Below are 27,187 nucleotides of genomic sequence, written 5' to 3' on the forward strand. Positions count from 1 at the left end.
ACGCTAGTTAGTATTCTTGAACGTCGTCACCTAGTCCAATACTCTCACTTTATCAACATGAAAACTGAGGCCCTGCAAGGGAAACCTCTGCCAATATTGCACAATAGCAAATGTCAGGCTTGAAAATAGAACCCAGGCCTTCTGATCTACCTTACTGCCAGGGCTTGCTAGCACCACGGACCATCCGTCCCAACGGGCATAATTAGACGCCTCCACCGGAAGCAGGGCCACAGGCCAGACTCCTCCCTGGGCTCCCCAGGGGAATCCTTGAGGGAGCAAGGTCCACAGAGCCCCAGCCTGGAATGCTCCACACCAGGCACTGCAACATTCCCAGTGTTGCTCTTGGCCCTTGGAATTGAACATAAAAAGAGAAGTTCTTTGGAGGCTGTCACTGGGTAAATCAACACAATTCTGGGCATATATGTAGCAGTATGTGCCTGGCTCTCCAGATGGTGGTAGCCTCTCTGCCCCCAGCACATCAATCCTGTAGGCTTTTGAGCAAGGCAGGAGGGTCGGTGACGCCCCTCCTGGTCAGGGCAATCCGTGTCCTGGTGTGTTTGGGTCTGATCCAAGAAGAAATCATGTAGGTGGATGAGGTGACCAGAAGGAAGGGAGGAGGAGAGTCTTGGGGAGGAGCAGAGTCACAAGGGCCAATGCTGGGGTCAGGAGTGGGGCCAGTGGGGTTCATAACGGTGAGATGGGAGGAAGTGAGGGTTGGGCACTTCCCTGGAAGTGATTATGTATTGGACCCACTTGGGAGATAAATAGAGGGGATCAGCAGGCCCTCCGTCCATCCCACTCCTCATCTCCGTGGTGGCAGACACTTCCGGACAGAAGACGGTAGGGACTACTAGAGGGTAAGTATGGAAAAGGCAGCATCTAGCCATGGACTTCACAGACCACCTCACGGTTTCCATCGCATCTGTGTACCCCTGCGGCAGATGCTTTAGAGAGGATGGGGCACAACTGCTTTTGCAGCAGAGTAGAGAAAACGGGGGTGAGAACTAGTTATGGGGGAGGGAGTGGCCCTCCCTTTGCAAGCAGTCACAGGATCAGAATCTTTTCCGGAACTTAGTTAGGGTGTCTTTAGTCTGTAGGTAACGTTTCCTGCAGGGCCCTGGCAGGAAATAAATGCCACTCAAAGGGGACTATTTCTAATGTGAGGACAGGGTTAGAGGGACAACAGCAAGGTACAGCAAACCAGCTGGAGGGCCAGCAACAGCCGGATGCTGTTACACCACTCTGGCCCTGAGGGGCTGGCGGCGGGCGCGTCACCATGGCCAGCGAGGGCTGCCCTTGTGTAGAAGAGTGCGGTGCTGTCATCCTGCCGCCCCGCAAAGAGGCAGCCAGGGGGATAGATACCATCTTCCCTCTCCTGCCCTGGGAGCTCCTGTTGGTACCTCCTGTTGGGCAGACCCACCTGGAAGCCTGAAAACAGGCGAGCCCCGCTGACACGGTCCAGAGAGGACAAGCCTCCCGGGACCCGAAGCAGGGTGGGGAAGGGTGGACAATGGGATGGGGGGGCAAACAGAGACTCTGTGTGATGGTTGCACATAATCGCCCTCTAAACGTGTAGGCAGAGCCCTCCACCTGTGCTGCCGCCCTTTTGTCCTGAGCCTCCCCACACTCTTCCAAGTCCAGGCTGGTGGAGGAGGCATGGCCCCTGCCCTCAGGGAGTACCCAGTGTCCAGAGTGGGCTGGAGGTGCAGGCCAGCAGAGAACAAGTCAGAGGGGACTCTGGAGTCGGGGGCCCAGCCCTGCCTGCATAACCAGCTCTCTGTCCCAACACATTGCAGATCCCAGGGCTGCACCCACTGATGTTAAAATCCGAGTCCTGAACAGCACAGCCATCAGCCTTCAGTGGAACCGCGTCTACCCCGACACGGTCCAGGGCCAGCTCAGAGAGTACCGAGTGAGGAAGCCAGCTCTGAGCCCTGTCTAACCACCCAGCTCGCTAACCAGGGCGAGGGGGTAGCAGATGCGGGCCATAAGATATTTGGAAGGGGTCTCTCGGGATAGCTGTTGGATCCAGAGTTGGTTCGAGAAGATGATGTCTAGGGTTAGCTGTTCAAAAATATACCCAGAAAAAATATATATACACCCAGATATATCCTGCACCGGGTATGCTGAGAGATTCTGCTCAGCAGAAAATCATGTGAAGGGTGTTGGGTTTGGGTTGACCATACATAGCACATTATGCTTGTAATACATGTGTGTGGACACACATGTATCTCCAGAAACAGTGTTGAGGCACCGCTGAGCTACACCCCTCCCCTCTCCTAATGGCCCCCGCTGGGCTGCTTGCCTCACCCAGTCTGATTTCATGAAGCCCCAACTAACCGGAAGAGCCACTAGAAGGGTACAAACCCTTCCCTGTTGTCACAGCCAACTCCGATTATCAAGGCCCTTGGCTTCCCCTGGCCACCTCTTCCATCCCTGACGTCTCTCTCTTTGAAAGGGAAGGGAGAGAAAACCCAGGGTATGCAAGGCTCTCCCTGATGAGTAGCTCTTTTTAAAAGTTCCTGGGGAGGCTGTAGCCCCCAGGGTAACACAGGCTTAGGGGTCATCGAGAGTTGGCTGATGGACAGTTGGGGGCACACAGAGGGAGTCAGTCTCTTCTCAGGAAATGGATTTGGTAGGTAGGGGAAGGAAGGCAAGGTGATATATATGCTTAAATGAGCTCTTCCCCAACTTGCACCCTTAACCTACTTGCCTAGAGATTTTTTTGGCTAAAGCTCCCTTTGGGTCCCCCTCTTAAGTCTGGACTTCCTCCTTACCTTGCCCTTGGAGGCCCCGGGTGATGCTCGTGTGACAGCTGACCTGGGGCTTCTCCTCCACTGCTCATCAGACCCCATGTCTCAGACTCTCTCGACTGTACCTGTGACACTACCGCCTTGCACAGGCCATCCCATCCCATCCAAGCTCTTGCCACCCCACAGCCTGGTCTCCCATTGGCTTGGACATGTCACTATCCTAAAGGTCTTTAAACAGTATTAAAAGGAACCATTTGACTTCAATGGATTAAACCAACCCTTTCTTATATTCAGACTTCCGGGGGTAACCTGCTGCTTTTCAACTCCTGCCCGCTGCCAATCTAAACCATACTAAATCTAACTCAAGGTGATGCGGTCTTTGAGCACAGAAAAGAGCTTTCCGTGCCTGGACCCTTGGCTCAAATTTGTTGTTCTGGCACGGACTCCCTGAGCAACCTATTCCCAGCTTGGAAAGAAGTCTCAAGATGGAGCCGCTCAGCTGTAAGTTTGGCTGACTTGCCTGTTCCCCAGAGAGGCGACATGGCTCAGAAAATGATTGAAACCAAAAACTCTTATTTTGTTTGACATCAATTCCCACTCACTAGTGGCTAATGAATGGGGACTGTCAGGACACCCCCAGCCCTCTGTGGGCCTGACGAGGTCGTTGGGGATTTGGAGCCTGTGGCCAGCAAAGGGAACACCGGTCACCACGAGCACCGCCATTAACAACTAACCTGGCTCGGCCTGGCCGAACCCTTACCGGCCTGCCTCTGTCCTGAAGGCCTACTACTGGAGGGAAAGCAGCTTGCTGAAGAGCCTGTGGGTGTCTCAGAAGAGGCAGCAAGCCAGCTTCCCTGGCGACCGCCTCCGTGGCGTGGTGTCCCGCCTCTTCCCCTACAGTAACTACAAGCTGGAGATGGTTGTGGTCAATGGGCGAGGCGATGGGCCTCGCAGTGAGACCAAGGCGTTCACCACCCCGGAAGGAGGTAGGTCCGGCCGCAGCTCCCTGGGTAGGGCAGGATGAGGGTGGCGCAGCCAGGTGGCCCTGCGCGGCTCCAGCGTGGCTTGGCCTGGACCGCGCAAATTGACCTCTGCCTGACCTCAAGGGGGGATGAGCTGCGAGCTGAGCAGCTCCGGCCGTGCTCATGGAGCACCGTCACCGAGGCGGCCGCCCTGACAGGAGATTGTACGTCAAGACGAGACTGTGCTGGCTGCTGACATGATTCCAGACGGGATGTGCACACGGACTCCCGAGGGCACTGCGGGAGCCGGGGCTGCCTGCCTACCACCTCCTGAGGGAGCTCAGGCACCTTGACCCCAAGAGGCACCTGGTTGGTTTACCATACCCGAGGACCTTCACTCTTGTTACACCACTGTAGTCTAGAGACTGCCCTGCAGTCCTGGGAGGCAGACACGGGCCAAGGTCCCGGCGCATCTCCTGTTCCTGCCACTCCTCTTGAACCAGCCGGGCAGTGGCTTTGCCCTCTTCTGTTTCTCCTTTCTCCCTTCTTAACTATTATTTTCCCCATTCTTCTTCTCTTCCTCCTTTGTCCTCTCCTCTGTTCTCCCCTCTTGTCTCTGTATTCCTGTCTCCCCTCCTCGTCTGGTTTTCATTACCAGCCGCTCCCCATCGCTCGTGCTCTTGGCACCATCCACATGTTCCGTCATGGGTTTCTCTCTCTTCACCCCTGAACCCGGCATTCTCAGCCCAGAGGCCAGGGCCTGATGCTTGGACCCAGTGGTGAGAATCCTTGTCTGAGGACTGGGAACTGCAGCCTCTATTACCAAACGGCTAACATTGGTTCCCTGCCTTGGGAATGACTGCCCAACTTGGAGGTTTCTTTGCAGGATCAGAGCCTAACGTGTTGAATCCAGGGTAGTTGCTAAAGGAGAACTTGACTGACTTCTTCCCCATGTAAACCGAGTCTGAGCCATGCTTGTCCTAGATCTGGGGAAACGCCATCCTGGATGGGGCGATGGGCGCTGGCCACCTCGTAGTTCTCTGGGTTCTGGCTTAACAGTGATCCAGCACGGGGGTTGCCCAGAGGTCAATGCCTTCATACTTGTGCTTTGTTTTTTGTGTTTTCTTCATCTTGCCCGCCCCTCTTCTCTCCCCCATCTCCCCCACTCTCTCCTCCTTCCCCAAGTGCCCAGTGCCCCCAGGCGTTTCCGAGTCCGGCAGCCCAACCTGGAGACAATCAACCTGGAATGGGATCATCCAGAACACCCCAATGGGATCCTGACTGGATATACTCTCAAATACGTGGCCTGTACGTTCTGCCCTTCTTTCTCTTGGATAACCTGAGAATCAGAAACCCCATTCTCAACACTTTTCCTAAGGAATCAAGGTAGAAAGCCTATGGGTACAGAGGTCATTGTGGAGGGATAGAGGGGCCAGGGAAAAAGTTTCCTGTAGGGTTAGGGGAGGCAAGTGAGGCCCAATCCCTGCTCTCCTGACACAGCTCCTCCTGCAGGGAGCTTCCAGTCGGCCCGGTGAGACAAAGGGGACTTCTGGTTTGATGAGGGATTCAACCCCTGCCCTCAGGAATCTTAGAGTGTCTAACACCTACAAGTCTAGGAGAGAAGTTTCCTTACCTGATGGACCTTCCATCCGATGGGGCAGATAGTATGTGCATAGGAATCCACACGACACTGACACTCAGGGACACCTTAATAAGATGCCATTTATGGTAAGGCAGCTGTATGTAGAGCTGCCATGGAATTTGGAGTGGCTCAGTCAGGAGCCTCGGTCGGGACGACCTCACCTAAAGAGTTCAGCATCACCAGGCAGGGACAGGAGTGTCATTCATTTGAGAAACTTTAAGTCTTCTAAAGTGGGTGATGTTGTGCCTCAATGTGAAGCTCAAAGGACAGGTATTGTGCTGTTAAGGATTTTAATAGCCAGCTGTGTGCTTGTATGTGGTTCTGAATCCATCTCTGGACCTGACCTTCCCCCTTTGAGGTATTTTACAAAGGAGGCCTTTTACAAAGGAGGCATTAACAACGAAAAGCTCTAGTGGTTTTGCCCTAGTTCTGTTTGAAAGGAAAAAAGGAACTTCAAGTTCTGTCCTTGTTGAAAAGGCTTGAGGATTAAAAATTGAATCTTTCAGAATCAGCCACATAACTTTGCATTGAGCTGGCGATAATGAGATCAGTGAAAAAGTGTTACCCTGGTGCGTCATCAAAGAGCCGGAAAGGAGTTCTTGCACAGCCCTCGGCCTTTGAATCATCTCCCTCCCCTGAGTCCTTAAGATGACGGGCAGGTTCCACGGGTTCCCTTCCCAACAGAGTCGGGAAGACTTCGTCCTTCCAGCTGCAGATTATATAACCCATCATGGTCAATGTTGCTAAAGTTCAATTCCACTTACCTGTCTCTCCCCAGTTAATGGAACCAAAGTAGGAAAGCAGATAGTGGAAAACTTCTCTCCCAATCAGACCAAGTTCACGATGCAAAGAGCAGACCCCGTGTCGCGCTACCGCTTTTCCCTCAGTGCCAGGACGCAGGTGGGCTCTGGGGAAGCAGTCACAGAGGAGTCACCAGCACCCCCGAATCAAGGTAGGTGCACTGCGGCAGCCTCGGGGCGAATGGTCCCGGGGAATTCAGATGCCTAGAGAAACACGGACTGGGCCTCTGGCCGCCCGGCCTCTTGGGATGGAGAGGCTGCAGGCCCTCGAGCCCTCCAGAGGAGGGAGCCACCCTGTGTGCTGAGAGGTAGGTACCGGCGATGTATCTGGAAAACACATCTTCTTATTGTTGCAATCAGACCTGGATCCCCACTTGGCCTTGACTTGCTCAGCTACTTAACATCTGTCATCTTTCCTTCTGGTGGGGGAATAGGGAAGAGAGTGTGAATCGTAGCTGAGTTGAGGGGATGAGAGAAAGCGTGCTGGAAGTAAATGTGCTCACGAACTCCAAAGAGTAGTGAAGATGCTCGCCTAGTGAGGGAGGCAGCGGTACTATGGAGACCGCCCCGTGAGGGCTCTGGGAGTGCCCCTTCTTCTCTCTTGGTGGCTCCGAGAAGAGAGGGGAACAGCTGTGACTGAAGCTAGTTGCCGGGACCATGAGTAGAGCAGGAGGTGTAGTCCCTCCTTGCAGCCTGAATTGAGGGAGTTGTCAGGCTGAGGAGAGGAAAGGGGGTTTGGAAACAGTCATTTGCCAAACCAGCTCCACAGAGAGCACATGAGTTCCTCTCCTGGGTTCTGGCATCTAGCAGCGTCGCACCCCGCCCCAGAGCTGCGCCTGCCTGAGAACTCCACTAGAGGGGGCTCCAGGCCCATCTGAACACGTGCTGGCTTCCAGGAACCTCTCGGGCAGGCGAGCCTCTAGAAGCCTCGATATTGGCAGATCCCCTATGACAGCGGGTGGGGGGCTCTGCCTCTCCAGAGGTACCATGGTCTCTTCAAAGGCCATTTCTTGAGCACCCACAACATGAGGTGCCAGACGCTGTACCCAAAACAAGGGATATAAAGCTAATAAGCTCACACAGTCTAGAAGGAGGGACATCCACAGGAATATCTAATTGTAATTCACCATGAGCTGTGTATGTTTAGATGGCAGAAGTGCAGTGGCTGTGCAGGGGAGGAGGGTTGATTCTACAGGGGAAGACTTCAAAGAACGGGTGATGTGATTAGGAATCCTTGAAGCTGACAACAGGTTATCCTGTCTAGTGCTTTCCCCAGAAGGCTGAGGTCCGGTGGCCTGACCCTGGCCTGATTGGACCTCCTGAGCACCCGTACCCCCAACCCAGGAGAGGAGCAGTGCTTCCAGACCCTGCAGCCTCTGCTGCCTTACCCCAGGCTCCCAGTGCAGCTTCATAAGCAGCCCTGCATCCCTCCCCAGGCGCCACTTCCCTGGCCAGCAGGCCGGCACTGAAGCAGAGAGGAGAGGGGGCAGGCAGAATGTAGAGAAAGGCTGACAGTGCTTTGTCTCTACCTCTCTGCTCTTGTAAACCAGGAGTGAGCTACACAATAAGCTCCCCTCCTAGTGCACCCTTCCAATCTCCTGGGGACTTGGGCAATTTATTAGGGCTGGGGGACTTTGAGTAAGTGGTTAATATATGCCTATTACCAAAGGCCAGGCCAGGGATGATGCACTTTCTTGATTACTTAATTCTGTAAGGAGATACATAAAGAGAGCCTCTTCTCCCTCCCCATCTCCCCCCCACTACAGAACATCAGATAAACAAAGCCCCGTTGCCCAGCCCCAGTGACCACCGCAGGGAAGGATCTTCAGCTCCAGGGGATAAGAGAACAAAGACTTTCTTCTCAACCTAGGGGTTTGCAGCAAATTCAGGAATTCCTTTTAGGGCTCTCAGGCCCCAGTTGAGTTTCTTACTTCGTACAATACAGCGGGGCAGCAGGACAGCAGGACAGTGGCTCCGGGCTCCAGTCCATCACATGCCCCAGCCTTCCGAGGCTGAGCTGGTGTGGGGAGCGTTCAGCCAAATGCGCTCCCCCCCACCCCCACCCCCGACCCCAGCACTATTCAACGCCTGCCCCTGGGGATGAAGGAACCATCCTTTTGACAGGCGTTGATGTCCTTCTAAACCACCTGTACCTTATGCCCTCAATTCCTGGCATCACTGAGGGTTACCCAGACTCTTTCACCCCAGCCCAGCTAGGAAAGGACACACCCTTTGAGAAAGACCTGGGAACATAGCACTCGAGGTGGACTGTTTCTGCTGCCACCTCTTAGATGCCCTTGAGTAGAGGCAGAAGCGAGTATATTAGAAAGGTTTCCAAGACCCAGGAAAGTTTTCCATAGGAACATGCCAGACCCCAGTGGAGTTGAACATGATCCCCGAACACCAGGTGGCATCCTCAGGGCTGTGACCAGCACTTGGCCACACCGTCTGGGTCAGATTTGAGCCAGAACCTTCTCTGTCCTGTGATTGCTTGTCTTGTCGTTTCACCTGTGCTGTTTTCTCTTCCCTCTCGTTCTTTCGCCCTCTTCCTCTCTGGCTATCTTGGGCGCTGTGTTCTGAAGCTGCTCCAACCGCAGGTACCGTACCAGCAGCAGGGGTAATGGGCATGGCATGGGGCAATGCAGGTGGAGTCCAGCCCAGCCAGAGCGGAGAAGGAGGGAGAGGCTTGGGGTGAAAGCATGCTCCGGACTCACCCTTTCAGTGGTTGGGGAGCCAGACTCTCCAGGAGGATGTACGTGGAGGATGGGACCAGAGGAGATCAAACGCATTCTCCTCCCTTCGCTAGAGAAGGAGCCCCACATGCAGAGGCTGCAGACCTGTTCTCTGGAGCTGCAGCTTTCTCTGAAGCTGAGTGATTACTTCCCCTGAGCCACCTGGGGCCTTGCCCAGGCTTGACATCTCAGAGCACAGAGAAAGGGTCCACAGCCCTTGGGTGGCCAGCTGCGCCCTAGAAGGAGTGGGGGCAGCTGGCTCCCGTCTCCTGGTCAGGCTGCCATCCCCTGAAAGGGTGGCCTGTGGGTGAGCACGCCGTGCATGCTGGCCTTGCATGCTGCATGGGGCCTGGCACCAGCTCTGCCATCCACCACGGCTTGTAGTCAGTGAGAACGAGTCTGCATGTCCCAGGACGGGGCCAGGTGCCCCAGGACCTGGAGTCTCAGTGGGCGCCATGCGCTGATTGCCCACTCACCCCTCAGAAACCCAGCTTCTCAGAGTCTTGGATGTTAAGAGCAGTGTCCACTCTTGGGGTCTGGGAGGTGGACGCACAGTGAGGAGTTGGGCAGGCAGGTCTGCAGCAGGAGGTGACCTGCTAGCCAAGGTCCTTGTCTCAAGTCCTCATGTTGTGGGTTTGAGGAACATCACCACCGAAGGCCGGTCCTCAAGCTGGAGGAACTAGGCAGGGGCCCCAGGGTGCCTTCCGCTGCCCTCCTTCGAGGCAGAACCAAGGCTCTAGGGCAAGGGTTTGCCAGAGCCTTCTCAGGCTCTAGGCAGCAGGGAGAGCCGCGAGCCAGGTGAGGAACTGGAGGGTTGGCTTAGGAAGAGGACGCCACCCTACCCGGTTTGGTTCCCCTCCACCTTCGCTCATTTACCGCCCCCCGCCCCGCCATTTTAGGTTGATTCTGTTTCTGTTGCGCACCCTGCTTCCTTTGTTTGCGTTTGCTCCACCGGTCAGATCTGGGTGGTGCGCTGCCATCATCCTTCCCACCCCCAGTCCCCTCCATCCCCCCGCCCCCAAATAACCCAGGCCGGCAGGGGCCAGTGCCTCCCCACCTCTGCTGGGATGTGAGGCAGAGAGGTGTCCTGGGCCTGAAGACCGGGAGAAAGACATCCTTGCAGTCTGGGAGTGGCCCTAACTTCCTGATTCAAGTTTGCATAAGGGCTTCCCCGGGACTATTATAGCAGGTGCTCAGGGCAGCCGAAGCAACTTAGTGGAGATGGAAGGGGAGATGCAGGGAGGGTACCACATGAATCACCTAGAAGCTCTTTGGTCAAGCAGCTTGCAAGCCAGCTTCCCCATTCTGGCACCCAGGACCCAAAGCAGGTGGATCTGGTCGCGGGGAGTATGCTTTGCTCTGTGGGCATCCGTGCCAGTCTGTGCTGCCCCTCTCGTGTTTGGCAGGTATGAGGGGGATGGATGTAATTCCAAACACCCCACTTCCTACTTCTCGTTTAGGAAAGATCCCAGCTCACCCTGGTGTGCAGAGGGTGCCAGGGCCTCTGTCCATCTGTCAGATGTGTTTCCTAGGCTCCAGCTTCCATGTGACATGGTGGTAGAGGCACAACGCGCATCTTGGTAAATGAGCTGTGCTGGTAACATCAGCTGTTCCCAGCCTTAAATGCATAAGAACCTGCAGGTGCAAAGTGATGGTGCCCAGGTTCTATACTGCTGACGTGGGCCTGGAGTCCAGCCCACTGCTCCCTTCCCTCTCATCTTCTCCACATGTGGGCATTTTCCCCCCCAGACTGATCTGTTCCTATCTCACCCGGTAAAGATAATCCCTCTCATGCACCCATATCTGCAGTCTCTTAGGGTTGCTGCCCATCTGTCCTGGCCATCTGTGATTTGGCCAGGGTAGTCCATGCACCAAGTGGACATTTTTGGACTGAGCCCTCCACCTTGGAATGTCTGGAAACTGCTGTCCTTGTCTTTGACTCGGCTCAGATCTGCCAGTGTTTGGTGGGCAGCTCCATGGCAGGTTCTGGGCAACGAAAAGTGAATAAGAGACATGTTGTCTTAATTTTCTCCATCTCCTGCGTGGTGTCGCCCAAAACTCTGGTGGAGAACCCTTGGCCATAGCTGGGGTGCCTTCCTGTGCTTCCAGCTCCAGGCCCACTGTGGCTCCCCATTACTCTTCGGTTGCCAGGCTGGTGGTCTCCACTGGGCAGTGACCAGGGTGGTTCTCCAGCCCATAGTTCCTGCTGTGGCTGAAGATGACACCCTAGCCCAGCAACGAGTCTGTCCAGCCTGTGGGCCACTCTGACTATAAGCCCCGCTTCTGGGCCTTATTCCCCATTTATCTGCTACCCCCACCCCGCCCCAGGGGTTGAAATCATCTGAATTCCCTTAGACCTGAGCGCTGGACAGTTTCCCGTGGAAAACCTGCCCTCCCCTCCCACCTATAACAACTCACTAACAATTCACTCACCTGACTCTTCTGTCCCTTCCCTCAGAGCCTTGCCTTCTTGCCTCTGCCCTCCCAGTCTCTCTGGCCCTGTCCAACCCTGGGACAATAGACACAGCTAATGAGTAGGCCAGAGAGGATGCTGATTTACCAGCTGTGACCTCAGCCAGCCAAGGTGCCTTCTCCACTGTGCCTCCAGTGCTGGGGACCCTCTGGGAGGACGCCTGGGAAGTGCCTCCTTTCCTCCCACTCCCTTCTGGTCCCCTCTCACTAATACCTGATTGTTGCTGCTGAGCTGAAGGAAAAGCATCTAGGTAGCCATCATCAAAGAAAACCCTTCCTCCTGTCACACTTGGCAGAGGGAGGGGAGGAGAGTGTGGAAGCATCCTCAGTCATTGCTCATTCTTGTCTCTGCCCAGCAGGACCCAGGAAGAAACTCGCTCTAGCCTAGCCTCTCTCAGCATCTCCGTTTCTACGGCTGCTCGCTGGAGCGCCCAGAGAAGCGTGTGGGCCTGCCTGTAGGCCCTGTGTGCGCATGAGCGTGCGTACCTGCTTGTATGAGGACCAGGGCCCACGTGAGAGTACGAATAGCTTCCGGGGGCTGGGAAATGCAGCACCACTGCGCACATAGGAAGGGAAGCCCGCGTCTCTGCACTGCACAGAGTGGGATGATTCAACTTTAAAGGGATTTTCAGTTTTTTGATGACGCCTTTTAAATAGTCATAGCAAAGGGGAACCTTGTGAACATTGCACTTGCCAGAAATTATTAGAAAATACACTATTGATAAGGAGCCAAAGCAGAGCAGTCCTATCCAGATGGACAAAATAGCTTCTCAGGGTTCCTTCCAGCAGCTCAGAACAGCAGGAAAAGCCCATGTGTGTTCCGTGGCCACGGGAGCTGCCAGGCATCAGGCCTGAGAGGGAGCTCACCTTTGCCTTGTGGATCTCTCAGGCCTGTGTGTGTGTGTGTGTGTGTGTGTGTGTGTCTTGGTGGGTGGGATAGGTGAATTTCCTCAGGCTGAGCTCTTATAGCACTGAGCTTGCATTCCAGGCCTGGGGCCACCTTGGACTGAAATACATCCTTGAATACTGACTGTGAGAGGGAGAGTTTTTCCCACCGCACGTTCCCCCCCGCCCTTCCTGATGTCTGCGAGTTGACTGGGGTTTGGGGAATATAGCGCTGTCTGCCTTGAACTTGTCCAGGAATCTCTGGAATGCATGGGGCATAGTCAGCTGTCCAGTGTGACTTCTGTGGTCAGCACCCTCAGGCCCAATCATGCCTCTGATCTTACAAATAGGGAAGTGACTGGGATCCCGGGAACAGTCCCTCCTTCTCTATGGGGACTTGTAATATTGGAGTCCTGGGGAAATGAAAGGGCTTTTGTTGGTCAGGCTCTTGTTGAGAAGACTTAGGATCTCTTGATTCTTTCTTGAGAAAGGCTTTCTGGCAATTTTCTCTCTGGTTCCCTCCCTGCCCTGGCTCCCTTCTGGAGAGTGGGGATAGTACTTTCCTGATCTTCTGCAGATTTGAGATGAGGTAGGATATCACTCTTCCTTGAAAGTTAGAGTTACCTACTTAGGTCTTAACATCACTGCCTTCTGCCCATCAGCAGTGACACTAGAAAGTAGACTGTGGTCAGATCACAGGAGATAGAGGGCAAGGAGGAGAGGCAGCTCTGTCTCTCTCTGATTTGCCCATCATTCTCATACCCTCAGCTTTAGCAATACTGGAACCAAAGAGTAATAGGCCAGCCCTTTGTTTGTGTCCACAACCCTTCTGTAGAAGGAAAGACGGTCTATGGAAATGTTGTCACGGTAGACTTAGCCCCTTAGGGCTGACCAACAACAAAGGGTAGCTTTGGATTGGAGATGAGGAAGTAAGAGGTAGATTTGAACTTCTCTGAAGATTTATGCAAAAGAGCAGCCCAGCCTGTGCCTCACTCGTGTCCTGGGATTTCTACATCTACTGTGCGCTGGGAAGATGGTGCTACTGAGCGCAGGCCACACTGTGAGTCCATCAGTGCCCTTCTCCCACATTCTAATCAAAGGGAAAGGGCTTCGGGTGCCCAGACCCCAGATGTCCTAGAGAGAAAGGCAGTTACTACAAGTCAGGATGGATTGAGGTAATCTGCAGGAAGGACCGTCGCTGGGCAGAGAAGAAGGGAGGAGAGGCCAGGGAATGAACAAGAGCTGAGAACCTGGGGAGGTGGTGGCAGTGGAGGCAGGAAAGATGAACCAAGGTGCAAGTCTTGCCCACAGAGTGGGGATTGTTCTCCCTCTGTCACTGGGTTTGGGTGGTGGTAGAACTCAAGCAGGCAGGAGAGGGGGTAATTTTGGAGTGAATGGTTGGGAATGGCAGGCTTCCCGGTGCTCCTGCAGGACAGGGCCCCGCAACCTGCCCACCTCCAAGGCCGGGGCTCCAGGCCTGGACCCAAGTGGTGCTGCTTGGCCTGTGCTGGGTGGTGCTTGACCTGGGACTCCATGTCATCCCTGGGGTCTGAGTGATTTGGTATGCGTCCTGTCTTCATCACCGCCCTTGGCTGTGTGCATGCTGGTGCTTTGAGCCACACAGACCATGAGAAGAAAATGAAACACACAGGCTTCATTCTCTTCCCTTGCCATGGTCCTGTTCTCTTTCACGGCGACCTGTCTGACCCAGTCCATCCTGCTCGGGGAGGCTTCCGGTCACTAAGCTCCATCTCTTCTGCGGGCTGCCTGCCTTGCACGTGGGGCCGTGTGTCCAGGCTGGGGACGGCCACACCGACCAGACTTGGCTGTTTTACATTTCCCCCTTAGCTCCTCCCACGTCGCCCCCGACCACGGTGGGTGTGACGGGCACGGTGGGCAGTACTGATGCCACTGCCACTGCTGCCACCACCGAAGCCACAACAGTCCCCACCATCCCAACTGTCGCACCCTCCACCATCGCCACCACCACCGTCGCCACTACTACTGCAACCACTGCCGCCGCCACCACCACGGAGAGTCCTCCCACCACCACCAGGACTAAGATTCAAGAATCCGGTATTGCCCATCATCCGTGCTCCCGTCCCTCCACCCACAGGCTTCCCCAGATAGGAGGGGGGTCTGAGATGGTGCTGGTCAACACCTCCCTTTGTTTCCGCTTTGAAAGCACAGGAGGCTGGATTCTCGGTCTGGTGGCCTAGAGGCACAGAGCACCTGCCCCTGTGGTGGCCTCCACTGCTCAGAGCCCCTGTCCTAACCTCGGATCCCTGTTCTTTAACAGAGGGCCCCCAGGCCCCAGACTGTAGGGCTGCCTCCAACCACATGCTGAGGGATCAGCTTAGGGCTGAGCGCTCCAGAAGGGGGAGAGTGGGGAAGGAAAGGGCCTGACACTGGCCAACCAGCCTGGGAAGGCTTCCTGTCTCCGCCATGATGCCCCAGCCTTGCAGCAGAGGGCGAGGAGTGGGGAGTGGCCAGCCATGCCAGGCAGCTCTGTCCCCAGAACCCTGCGCCTCCCTTGCACCTCTCCCCGAAAGGCGCACTTACAGACTTTTCTAGTCAGAGCTTCCAGGCAATGGTATTACCCAGGAGTCCTGTAATGCCAGAGAGTCCTCTGTGGCTCTCCCCACGCCCCCAGATATACACACGGAGGGAAAACCGCAGCCTTTCTAGGGGCCCGTGGTAAGAATCGATCCCAGGGCTGGCCTGCTGAGCCCAGAGAATGTGCTGTTCCTGCATCACGCAGCCAGGCCAGGAAGCTCTGTTCTTCCAGCATGAGGAGACCCCTTCGGGAATCCAGCAGTACTTCTAAGAACTGACATCAAACACTCTTATTACCACGGAGGGGAGGGCCTCTAGCTTGTGGAGCCCACAGGCCAGCTGTAAAGTCAGCACGATGTAGCCGGCAGGGCTGGCAGGAAGCACCCAGAACCCTCCTCCAGCAGCTGTAGAATTGTAGGCCCCCTCTGTTTCCTGGGCAAGTCCCTTCGCCTTCCGAGGCCTCACTGTCACCCATCCCACCCCTCTTCTCTCAGCACTTGAATGAGGATAGAGGCTTAATGCATGTGTGAGTATCTTCTTTAATCCAATTACATGGAGTTGTGTGAGCCATAAGGGGAGACACGTGATACGTAGCTGACATTATGCTCCTCAGACCTTGAAAACACTGATTTGCTTTAAAGCTGCAATAACGAGAATTTAAACAGCATGCTCTGTAGGGAAAAGTTGGCTGAGAGAAACCTGCTAGGCTATGAGAAGCTGCCACTGGCAGTTTGGTGTTGGGTGTTCTTTGGGTCCACAGTGAGGCTTCTTTTGCATTCAGATGGGCCTCCGTGCCCCACTTTAATGCTCCGAGTTCACAGAAGAGATGTACCAAGAATGAAGACAGGGAGTGGGTCTTGCTCCTTCTGGAAGGATTGGCCTTGCTGCCACAGAGGACTAGCCTATGGACTCCCACATCCCAACTGCTAACTGAGCCTGAGATGCTGCGGGGGCCTGGCCACACTCTGACCTTATCCTTACAGCTCGGGGGCTCCCCTCAACATCCTCATCTCCCTCAACGCAGCAGAGTGGCTCTGTTGTCCAGGATTTTCAAAATGAAAGTTCATCTTTATCGTGTCTTACAACTTAGGACAAAATGTTTCCTAAGTTTACTTTTTTGGGTGGTGAAATGGGACTTTTTCTCTGTCCTTAACTTGTCTTTTTCAGATTTCAAGGGATACTCCTTAAGTCTCACATCCCAGGAGCTGACAGGATAATCCATGCTTCCCATCACTTCTTCCTCTTGTTTTTATAGTAATTGATAGCTTTCCTTCTTGGTGCCTTTCTTTGAGCTTTTCTCTTCTTTAGTGATCGTCATCTTGGTCTCTCTAGATGGCAGTGCCTTCTTCCAGCTCCCACCTCTAAATCATTTTGGTTTCCCATTGTTTGACCTTATCTAATAGTGCCCCAATCTCCATTACCTTTAAGACAGTCAGATTTGGGCCAGGGTTGTATTGGTGGTCAGACTGTCTAAACCCAAATCCTTTGGCTATTTCCAGGGCCCAGGGCTGAGGAGGAAAAATCTCAAGTCCCCAAATCATAACTGATCATAATTCATTCCCACTAGAAAGAGCCATGAGATTCTAAGGAGCTGGGATTTGGGCTGAGTTAAAGCAGCCAATACAGTGGAAACCTTTGGCGGATCAGTAAAGAAGGCTGCCTTCTGCCTTCCCCACGGAGAATGCCTGGTGCCATCAATGGAATCTCTTTCTAAAATGAATCATATTCACCTGGGGCAACTGACAACTGACAAGGTTGTAGTAGAGAAGGTGTTTCTTTGAAGGGGAGACCAGGAGATCTTTTATCACTTCCCCAGCCCTGCAGACTCAGTCACATGTCAAATAGATAATGAATAAATGCATCACAAATGTACTCTATTCATTTATTTTTGACAAGTGAGTCGGTGAGAGTGCCCCCTTGCATGCTAATAAAATATAGAGGAGCCACACTTGTAAAGTCTTTGAAATATAAGGCTTCATGCTACTATTCCACTATTAAATCTTTGCTGGGAAATGGGGTAATCAGACCGCTGGGATGCCTGAAAAATGATTACGTTTGAAGATTAGTGCCATTCTCCTGTCCACAGGCTGTGGTTTCAGACAGGGTGATGGCTTTGATAAAGTAGCTCCCAGCTCATAGGAACTAGATAATTAATGTCTTCTGTGTTACATAGAGATCAGGCCTCAAAGATACAGTGCTGAGGAGACAACAGAGCAGGATTCTTCTGGTATCTGGACCACTGAACGTTGGGTGTCAAGAAGGAGTTATCTTCTCTGGTCCCCTCTAGCCCATGAAAGGGAGAGGAAGGATTCATACTGTCTCTGCTTGGGGACCTGGGGTTTTAGGCCCCAAGTCCCCTTAGAGAATCTGAGGCCATTGTTCAGTAATTCAGCATCTTGTTGACCAAGAATGACCCCAGGGGCTCCTCAGACCAGAGTCACCCGTGTAGGTTGCCATTCTCCACCTCCAGTTTCAGGATGCCATTAAGGCTTTCCCCTGTTTGGTCCTGTCCTTTCTGCAAATCTCATCATGACTCTCGAGTGGCTTTTCAAGATACCCTCTCTCCTTCCTGTAGAATGTCTATAGTTGAGGGGAAGGAGGCTGGCACACCTCTCCCGCCCCATCTGCATCCTAGCTAATGGGGCTTTTCACCGGCCCCTTTCGCTGCACTGTTCAAATCCACGACAAGGGACCTAAACAGGGAATAAACCCAGGTTAGAGCCTCCAATGGCTTGGATCAAACCCACTCTTTCATTCCTACTCCCACCTACGTGGACACATAGTTTCCGGCTCTCCCTCACATTACGGGTCCTCCTGACTGTACTTGCTCGTACATAGCCTGGCTACCAAGGCTGCAGCTTGGAGCTCCGTCGGGCCCTGTACACAGCCACTTCCTACTCTCCCCTTTCCTAGCTGCCCGTGTGTGTGTGTGTGTGTGTGTGTGTGTGTGTGTGTGTGTGTGTGTGTGTGTGTGCGCGTCTCCGGTGCTACCTCCCTCCTCACCACTAACTCCTCTTCTAACCCCCCCACCAGCCCCCGATGAGCAGTCCATCTGGAACGTCACAGTGCTCCCCAACAGTAAATGGGCCAACATCACCTGGAAGCACAATTTCGGGCCCGGAACTGACTTTGTGGTTGAGTACATCGACAGTAAGCATTCTTTGCGGGTGGCGGAGATGCCATTAAAGAGATCCCATGCGCTCCCTCAGGCTCAGGGAGGCCTTCCAGCCGCTTCATTGTGGCTTAACGAAGTCACCATGTGCTCAGGCAGCAGCGCGGTAGGAAGAGCAGACTCGAGGAGGAGGAAGGGGTTTCTGCGGCCGTTAGTGAAGGTCCAGGGGTGCCTTGCGGTGGGGGTGGCCTGGGTGAGGGGCCCTTCGTCCATTTCCTGCCCAGGATGAGGGTTCTGATGGCCCCCAGATGAGCCAGATCTCACCTTTGCTTGGATCTCCTTAATTCAGGATCCAGATTCTCAGCAGTCTCCCCTAGACAGGCTGGGCCAGTCCAGACTTGGGGTTCAGCTGTGCTTTGCTCACAGAGGGTCACTAGCTGCTCACAGGTCAGAGACACCGTCCAGGGTCCCTCGTCTCAGCTGGTGGCTCGAGCTGAGCTGTTCATTCTTTACTGGATCTTGGGAGCAAGCGTCCAGATTTGTGAGGCTGTACAGTGTGGTCAGGCTGTCTGCCTTCTCTGAGTGAAGGCCCCTGTTCCTGAGGGCTCAGACCCACCGTGCTGGCCTATTTGGCTTGTGCTGGAAATCCACCCGAAGCTCTTTGAGGGAGAACAAAGCCAACTCTTAGTTGTCTGCGGTTGGAGAGAGATTCACATCCACAGAATCCAGAATTCCTAGTTTGGTCCGTATTTTTTCAGACACCCAGGCACTCGCTTCTCCTGATGTGTGAGTTCACCGCGCAGCGAGAAATGAGAGGGGAAACCAGGAGTGAGAGCTGAGAAGCAGAGGCCGTCTGGCCTCCGGTTACCGTGAGGGATGCTGACTGGCTCTCTGACCCTCTCCAGGATAACGGAGCGCTGGCTGACACCCTGAGAGCTTAAGGAAGCAGGTCATGATGTGCTAAGTGCTTAAGACTGGGGTGAGGACAGAAAACTTTAGGAGAGGGAACAGTGTCCTAGGCTGCAGGGCCATTGTGTAGGAGAGTCAGCATGTGAGAAAGCTGGTGGAGCTGCCCGGTGACCTCCAGGTCTGCAAGACAGCCTGGCCCCTTCCCCCACCCTCCATGCTTCTACCTTTGACAGGTGCCCAGGAGCCTAAGCACTGCCTCTCCAGCTCCTCGTGCCCAGCCTTAGGCTGACTGAGGTTTCTGTTCCCCAGGCAACCATACGAAAAAAACTGTCCCTGTTAAGGCCCAGGCCCAGCCCATACAGCTGACAGACCTCTATCCCGGGATGACATACACGTTGCGAGTTTATTCCCGGGACAACGAGGGCATCAGCAGTACCGTCATCACCTTTATGACCAGTACAGGTGAGAGGGGATCTGGCCTGGCCGTCCCCTACAAGCATGGGGCATGTTGTTCTCATTGTCGGCTTCCTGCTTGTCTCTTCTCCTCGGAAAGAAGACTCATCCTCCCATTCCTCACCTTGCATGACGTGGCTCGGCTCTTCTTATATGTCAGTCTGCAGCTCCCAGGAAGATAAAACGAGCCAAAAGTGCATGCCAGTAGATAGGAAACCATGTTTCTGACCCTGTGGGGATGAGTGGAATGTCAGAGGTGAACGGAGGTGTTGTAGAATGAGGGCAGGGGAGACCACCTGGCCTCCACTGTGCTTGAACCACAAGGTCTTGGTGTATATGCAGACGTGGTCCCTGTATATGGGTCAGGGGGCAGTGTGTCTCGGAGGCACAGGGGCTTCCTTCTCGCACGTGGGGTTAGGGGATAGGCCACCCAAGGGTCTTGACCCAAAAATCCTCCCAGGAACCAAACCAAGGATCAGCATGTATGTCACTGCCTTGCCACTGTCATCTGTTGTTTAAAAATTCGGAAGTGTGTTACACAAGTTGTTTTGGTTTAATTTTGCCCCAAGTTTGTCGTGGCTTAAAAGTAGTTGACCTTTGGTCGTACTGGGGAGGGGAAGAAGCCTAAAAGAGCTCTGGATCTATCAGGGCTGTGGATAGAGAAGCTTCTTCACTTATACCAACTGGGGCTCAGTAAAGGATACAAGGTTCAGAAATCTCTCTGTTGGTCAGGGTGGCTGGCAGTCTGGAGACCGTGAGGACACTTGCTTGTTTGTCTGTGTGTCTCTTTAAAATCAGCCAGGCAAGCTAGCCAAGTGGCCAGTTTGCTAAGCCCTGGGGTAAGGATGAGTGTGGGGAAAGAGACCGAGAGAGGAAAGCACCAGTCCCTGCCTCAAGGCACGTCCTAATCAGATGCAGGTTACTAGACACAGGATAAAGGAAAAAACACACAATGGTTTATATGAACTTCTGAATGTGGACTTAAGTATGTTTTACTCTCCCTGTGCCTGGCTTGACGAGGCTGATCTCGGTAGCTTGCATCTTGAGAGTCACTGCCCATGTGTATAAGGGCCTCACTCCACCCCTTCTAGCCTGGTGCCTCCCGGTCTGGGCGTCCCGGCCTCCTCTGTGTGTCTCTGCCTGTCCTGTGCATGCCCATGCCATCAGGACTCGGGGAGTCTGAGAGTCCGGCTGCCCGCTTGAGGCTAACCAGGCCAACTCAGGCAGGATGTCCGTGAGCAGCCAGGTCATCCTGGGAGCCAGGCCAGGGGACTGGACAGTTGACCAAGCAGAGCAGGTGGCCGGACTCTGTCTGACCCAGTCGGGGTCCCAAGCTGTTTCTCACCAGTGCGTGCGTTTGATTTTGCTCATTACAAACTTGAGTCCAGCACAGAGGCAGAAAGCGAAAATGAGATTTGAGGATAGCGTTCCATCCTAGGGATTGCAGCAAAAGCCAGCTCAGCCTGCTTTCAGACTTTGGCTTCTCCCAGAGCTGAGCCCTGGGACTGTGGGTGAGGGTTGGGGAGAAAGAGCCAGAGCAAAAAGGACCAGCCCCTGCCCTGGGGTATGTCCCAATCTGCTTTGAGATATGAAACATGCAATACAGAAAAATAATACTAATGATTGATAATACACTTCTGAATATTGACTCAGATGTTCATTTCTCTTTTCCTGTGGTTGCTATGGAGAAACTGATCCCATAACTTGCTTTCAGAGTGATTGAGGCCTTCAGCACTTGCATATCTTCCCAGTTCCTCCCAGTGCAAGCTGGAGAGGGCAGGTATGACCCTCGCCCTGAGTACACACTGCTCACTTACCTCACTGGCTGGCTGGAAACGACTATGTGCAAACCACATAGAGAAGGAAAAGATTTCCACTTTCTGAAGTTCATGTGTGTCTGTGAGTGTGTGTTCAGATCCTTTGAAAACACACAAAGGAGTGGCTGGACTCCAGAGTCAAGTTCACACAATCTCCCAGGTCCCTGTGTCTCATCAAAGTAAGTTTATGATCATCTCTGGGCCCAACCACTAGTCATTTAGGCAACCACAGGCCATCACTGTAGTCTATAGACTCAAACATGCTACAGTGGTTCAGGCAGGAAATGGAAGAAAACCATAAGGAATGCTAACAAGCTCCCTGACTCTCACCAGAAAGATCCCACACGGGAAGTTAATCACCTTCTTGAAGCTTCTGAAGCCAAAGAGACCCGAGGGACCACAAACACATAACCCTGGACTCCAAGAGGCCTGCCAGCTCTTACGTCCTGGGGCAGGTGGGATGGGGGGCTGACGGGGGCCAGTGAGACAGACAGCAAACTGCCTTAGACCTCAGGGACTCCGGGAGGAGGGACATTAGGGGACCTACTTGTATTTGGCCTCTTTCTGCTGTGTTTGGGAGAAACCCAGGATGGAGCGAGGTGAAGATGGAAAGGTGTAAAGTGACGCTTAAGTGAGAGCAGCCAAGCCAAACTGCATTTGAAGAAAGCCCATCCCTGTCATACTTGTTCATCTGCCCTATTTCTGAAATATAATTTTTTTGCTGACTTTGAGTGGCCTCTCTCCAATGGCCAAACCAATTTCCTCCTGATTAGAGTTAGGAGTTATGGGAACTGTCTGCCTTGCAGGTGAATTGCCCATTTCTGAGCAGGATTGTAGGGTGTGGTGTGGAAGGCACACAAAATATGGCCTCTAGGCCAGAGTAAGAGTTATTGGGACCTGTGTGTACCCAGTGAACAGGTGCTGTTCTGCTTCCGTTAGCTACAGCAAAGGTGGTGAGTGTAAATATACCCTGGTCTTGGAATGTTGCTATTACTGTGTCCATTAGGAATCTGGAAACATGTTGAACGGATCGATTAAGAGTGGTGTTAGCAGACAAATGTAACTGCCCTGAAGCCTTGCAAAAATGCCTTATTCCTCTCAGAGTCTGTGTGTGGGGTCACATTGTGAGTGAGATCATGTCCTAAATTTCTTTTGATTCTTGAGAAACTAAGTCATTTTGATGGGGTCTGGTTGAGCCCACCTTACCCCAGATCCCACTGGGTTTTTGGTTTCTTTGTTTGTTTTTGTGTATCATTGACACTGATTAGTTTTAGGCGTACAACATAATGATTTGATCTGTGTATATACTGCAAAATGATTATCACTATAGGTTTAGTTAACATCTATCACCAAACATAGTTATAAAATTTACTTGGTTTTGAACAGCCTTCTGTGTCCAAACTTCACAGAAATTTCTTTGATCTTTTCAGTGAGGACTGAAGGTAACATTTGAACTTTACATGGTGCTGTCAGGAATAGAAAGCTACATTTAATTTCTAAATTGCCCATATGGCCACTTTCCCTGGAATTGTGACTTTCTCTCCCAAGAGAAAGGAGTCTCGTGGGAGACAGCTATCAGCAAGATGGTGGAGCAAACAGGTCACTGCAGACATTCAGACCAACTTCTCTGCAAAAGGTGGTGACCACCATCCAAACACAAGTTGAAGTGACTCCTTCATCCCAGTGCCCAGGTGGCACGTGGTCAAACCAATATCCATGTGACCCTCCAGCTGGTATCAGGAGAAAATGAAAGAGATACCCCAGGTTAACCATAGTATATTAGGATTAAATTGGTCATTAATCAGTAAGTAGTCAGTGACTGCTTGTTAGGTGACCAGCATCATGCTAAGTACGAGGGGGCCCAAGGAATCCTCTTTTCTCAAGCCTTAATAGTATCATTGGACATCAGAACCCAGGAAACAGAGCAATTAAATGTTACATTGTGCAGAGTAAATAGGGGTGAAGTGGGAGTTCATTGATTGGTGTGAGCTGGAGGAATGGGAGATTCAGGAAGGAGTGGGTAGAATGTGGAAAGGTGGAGTGCAAGAAGGGTGGCAATCCAGGCCCTCTGGGGCAGGATGGGAAGGATGCAGGGAGGGGAAGACCAGAGCACCTGGCATGATGGAAGTGTTCTGGGAACATGATAACATGATGTGTCATTGTATCCTTGGGATCTGGTGGACACTGGGGTGAGGGGACTCCTTTAGAATGGGGCAGTGACATGAATATGAGAGACATTTTGGAAGGAGTAAAACGATAGCCCTTAGAGATGAGTCGTGAAGCCACTGGCAGAAGCAGGGGGGCAAGAAGGGGGCAGAGGGACCATCCAAGGAAATGTCAGGAGCAAGCCCTCAGTGTGGAACCGGCTGGAAGGACAATGAGAGATGAAAAATAGGATCACCAGTTGGAAAGGCAGGACTGTAGGGCAGGTGAGAGTAAGAGTCAAGGGTGTCGAGGTAAGTCTGGGAAAGATGCCCTCAGTGATGGTGGATGAGCACTGAGTACAGAGGGGCTCGAGGTTAGCGTCTTGGGGGCGGAGAAAGGAGTTGGCAGGAACTGGAGATGATGGAAGATTAAAGAGTTTACCTATAAGAGGACAGTGCATGCACTAGAGCCAAAAAGTCTGCCAGGTTCCTCAAGGGTTTTTTGTTTTAAGATACAAGGAGCTTCAATGTGTTTAACAGCAGAAGGGAGGAGACAGCACAGAGGAAGAAATTGAAAATGCTAGAGTTTTCAGAGATCCTTGCAGGATTGAGCCACCAAGGAGGCGAGGCATTGGGTCCCTTCAGAGGGGAGAGAGGAGAGCCCTACTGGACACAGAAGGAAGGGACAGTCATGGAGGCTGTGAGGTTTCAGTGGTCTCCAGAGTGGAGCAGGTGAGCTCGACACCGAGACACTGACTCAGAAAGAGGGTCACGTGGGGGCAGCGAGAGGGGGAGGGGGAGCAGTTGGGAGGGGCAGTGAGAAAGGAGTGGAAGGGTGGCCAGGCTGCAGCGAAGGTCCAGTTGAATGAAGTATGACTTAATGAATCTGTGAGGGGCCTGGGTCTTCATCTTCCTCCAGCAAAGCTCAGGGCAAGCACAAAAAGATGCAGCAATTGCCAAGGGGACCCACAGCTGGCGATTGAGTCACGTGCTGGAATGGGTGATGCAGAAGGGAGGGCAGCGTGGAGTTTGAGGGAAGCAGAGACCCCATCAGGCCAAGAGGATGAGTGGACTGAGCGAAGGGAAGGAAGTCAGGAAGCAGATGTGAATCAAGTGCCTCTATGTTCCAGGCTGTGTCCCAGCACTGGGGGGACGACAGTAGCCCTGACAGTCCCTCCTTCAAGGAGCGAGCTTTCTGGGTGGAGAGATGAGAGTAGAGTAGTGAAGAGCACAGACTCGAGCTGTGACGGCCAGGGGTCACAGCTCAGCTCTACCACTTACCAGCTCTGGGCCCCTAAGCAAATCACTAACCTCAGTGCCTCAGTTTCCCCACCTGTGAAATAGGGGTAATAGTAAAAATCCACCTTATGGGGTTGTTGTGAGGATTAAATTAGATAATCATGGGAAAGCACTTGGAGTCATGCCAGCCCATAGGAAGTGCTTATAGGTGTAAACTGTTAGTAGTAGTAAGGTAGCAAATGGTTATAAGTGCTATGAAGAGGATAAATTGGAGCCCTCAGATAGTGGCTGGGTGGGGGAGAGGGCTTTTGCCTTAGCTGGGAAGTTCCAGGGAGGGCTTTCTGAAGAGATGACCTTTGCTGAGGCAGCCATCTGAAAAAAGGAGCAGCAGATGCAAAGGCCCTGAGGCAGGAGTGGGAGTGGCCAGTGTGGCTGGAGTGTCCAGGGTGGTGGGAGATGGGGCTGATGGAGCCCAGCAGATCAGGATAAGGAATGGACGGTTTTTCCTAACAGTCATGAGAGGCATTGGAGGTTGAAGTGAGGAAGTGATCTGATCCTGCATGGGGTTTAGGAAGGCCTCTCTGACCCTGTGCAGGCAATGGCCTTTGGAAGCAGGAGTGGAGGCAGGGATGGGACTTGCCCCACAGCGTACCTGGATCAGGGAAGTCACAGCCATGTTCCCATGGGACTCAGCTGCTTTCCAGCCCGGGCTGCCTGGGCAGCCAGAGCACAGAGAGCGTGGAAGGTCTTGTTCATCAGTCTTCATTGTTTATGGAGACCCATCTTGGTGCAATGCCCTTGGCTAGATGCTGAGAACGCTATAAAGACAGTTTCTCTGTCCAAGAAGAGCAAAGGGTAGACTGCACCCAGATACGTGCCCCACAAAATGGTGTGTGCTGCAGACCCTAGAGTACAGCACGGGCCCAGGGTCCATCCTCTGTGCCTGTGCTTTTTCCCGAGGAGGCCCCGAGCTTCAGCTCTGGCTGCGTGGCTCTCAGCACTCCTGCTGTTGTCTGGCTCTCCCAGAGGCCACTCCGCTCGCTCTGCTGGCCCCAGGGTTACCCAGGGTCTGTTCTGCCCCCGTGATCCTTCCTGTGCTCCGCGTCGTGGTTTCCATGGAAGGCTGCTTCTTTTGTTCTCCGGTCCATAGAAAGGAGGAGGGCAGGTGACTCCTACCCACCCCAGCCCTTCTGATCTCTAACCTTAGCCGTTGGTCCTCCAGGACACCATCAGATCTGCTTCTGGTCTCCAGGCCCGCCCATCTGCCCCTCGCGTCATGAAGGTGTCTGCCCACTTTGAGACAGGTCTCCACATGTCCAGGCAGGGACAGCGAGGGGCCCACTGTCACAGGGGCCTCCACGTATGGAAGTGGTCTGGAAGCGGCAGCATGGGGTGTGCTGAAGGCACAGCCCTGGCCCTAACCTCGCCACCGGCCCATCTGGGCTACCCACACAGGGACTGTCTTTGCTGTCAGGGAGCCCACAGTGCAGTTGGGGAGACACGAGGAAGCACAGGGCATCCTGGAACTGTACCCCACCTGCGACCCACTGCCGGGAAGCCCGATTGGCTTCAGGGCCGTACTGGTGGGACAGGCCGCTGCTCTGTGCCTGTGCAGGCCTGCGAAGGCGTTCTTCCAGGGGTTTCGCCATGTGACCGCTGACCTTGTTCCCTGACGGGTAGCATGCCGGCTCACCCCTGGCTCATTCGTGGGAAATCATAGTGAATCCCTGGCCTTCCCTCATTCCCCACCAGGCTGTGCCCAGCCATCGCGTTTGCAAGAGTGCCGTGCCTCATCCTCAGGAAACTTCCCCTCCTAAAGGGCCTGTTCAGCCTTCTGCTGCTTATTCTGCTCCCTGGACCCCTTTCCTGTGCCTCTTTTCTGACCTTTTGACCTTGACTTTTGAATTATTTTCTCTTTGTCCCTGTAGTAGGGTAGGGTAGTTTGGGCCGGAGAGCTGCTGGGTGGTACCGTTGGGCTGCAGGAGGAACCTGGACAGGAAATAACTGAAGTTCTTCCCTCCCCGCCCCCTCCTCCCCTCCTCCCACGTGAATCATTCACCGCATGTGTGCTTCTGGCCCTCCCCCGCCAGCCTACACCAACAACCAGGCGGACATCGCCACCCAGGGCTGGTTCATTGGGCTCATGTGCGCCGTCGCCCTCCTCGTGCTGATCCTGCTCATCGTCTGTTTCATCAAGAGGAGTCGAGGCGGCAAGTACCCAGGTAAGATGTGTCAGGGGAGTGGGCTTGGGGGACAGGGCCCGCAGGCTTTCCTGCGAGTCACCAGGTCCCCTGCCAGGTCCAGGCGGCTCCGTCCTCTCAGTGAGCACGGTCCTTGCCAAGCTCGGACGTACGGTCCTCTTGCCTGTTCTGTGCATCTTAGAGTTGCCAGAAAGCACTTGAGTTAATTAAGTTCGCCTGAGGTGGGGGGATGGAGCAGTCCAGGCAGCCAGAGAGGAGATGGAAAGAACCCTGGCTCCCGTTAAGAATGACCTTCCCTCCCCTTGACTCACCACCCATCTGCTCAGTAATTGGCTTTTTTCAGCCTGAATCTCATTAGGATCCTATGTCCCAGTGAAGTGGGAAGGAGAGATGCATTTTCTGTAACCGTAAGAGAGAGACCGGAGTGAAGAGAGGTCTGGATGGAAGAAGCACATGCATGAGAGAGGCCGCAGAGCTGGGCTCTCAGCATGGCTGGGTTGAAATCACAGA

At 53.5% G+C, this 27,187-nt stretch overlaps 1 protein-coding gene across 14 annotated transcripts in view; it reads left to right on the plus strand.

Annotated features, from left to right (window-relative positions):
- Nucleotides 1–27,187, plus strand: part of NFASC (neurofascin) — a 192,088-nt gene that overhangs the window by 153,952 nt on the left and 10,949 nt on the right. For 8 of the 14 annotated variants that reach the window (XM_036823422.1, XM_036823431.1, XM_036823433.1 and 5 more), the window contains 7 exons: nucleotides 4,901–5,023; nucleotides 6,136–6,309; nucleotides 8,740–8,754; nucleotides 14,095–14,322; nucleotides 17,836–17,952; nucleotides 19,133–19,285; nucleotides 26,567–26,698. In XM_036823422.1, the coding sequence (XP_036679317.1) occupies nucleotides 4,901–5,023; nucleotides 6,136–6,309; nucleotides 8,740–8,754; nucleotides 14,095–14,322; nucleotides 17,836–17,952; nucleotides 19,133–19,285; nucleotides 26,567–26,698 (942 nt within the window). Of the gene's footprint in view, nucleotides 1–1,796; nucleotides 1,913–3,534; nucleotides 3,740–4,900; nucleotides 5,024–6,135; nucleotides 6,310–8,739; nucleotides 8,755–14,094; nucleotides 14,323–17,835; nucleotides 17,953–19,132; nucleotides 19,286–26,566; nucleotides 26,699–27,187 lie in introns of all 14 variants that reach the window. The other 6 variants (XM_036823500.1, XM_036823508.1, XM_036823517.1 and 3 more) reach the window with 5 other exon arrangements.

The sequence above is a fragment of the Balaenoptera musculus genome, chromosome 1 (genome assembly GCF_009873245.2).
Source record: "Balaenoptera musculus isolate JJ_BM4_2016_0621 chromosome 1, mBalMus1.pri.v3, whole genome shotgun sequence".
In the NCBI taxonomy this organism is placed as follows: Eukaryota; Metazoa; Chordata; class Mammalia; order Artiodactyla; family Balaenopteridae; genus Balaenoptera; species Balaenoptera musculus.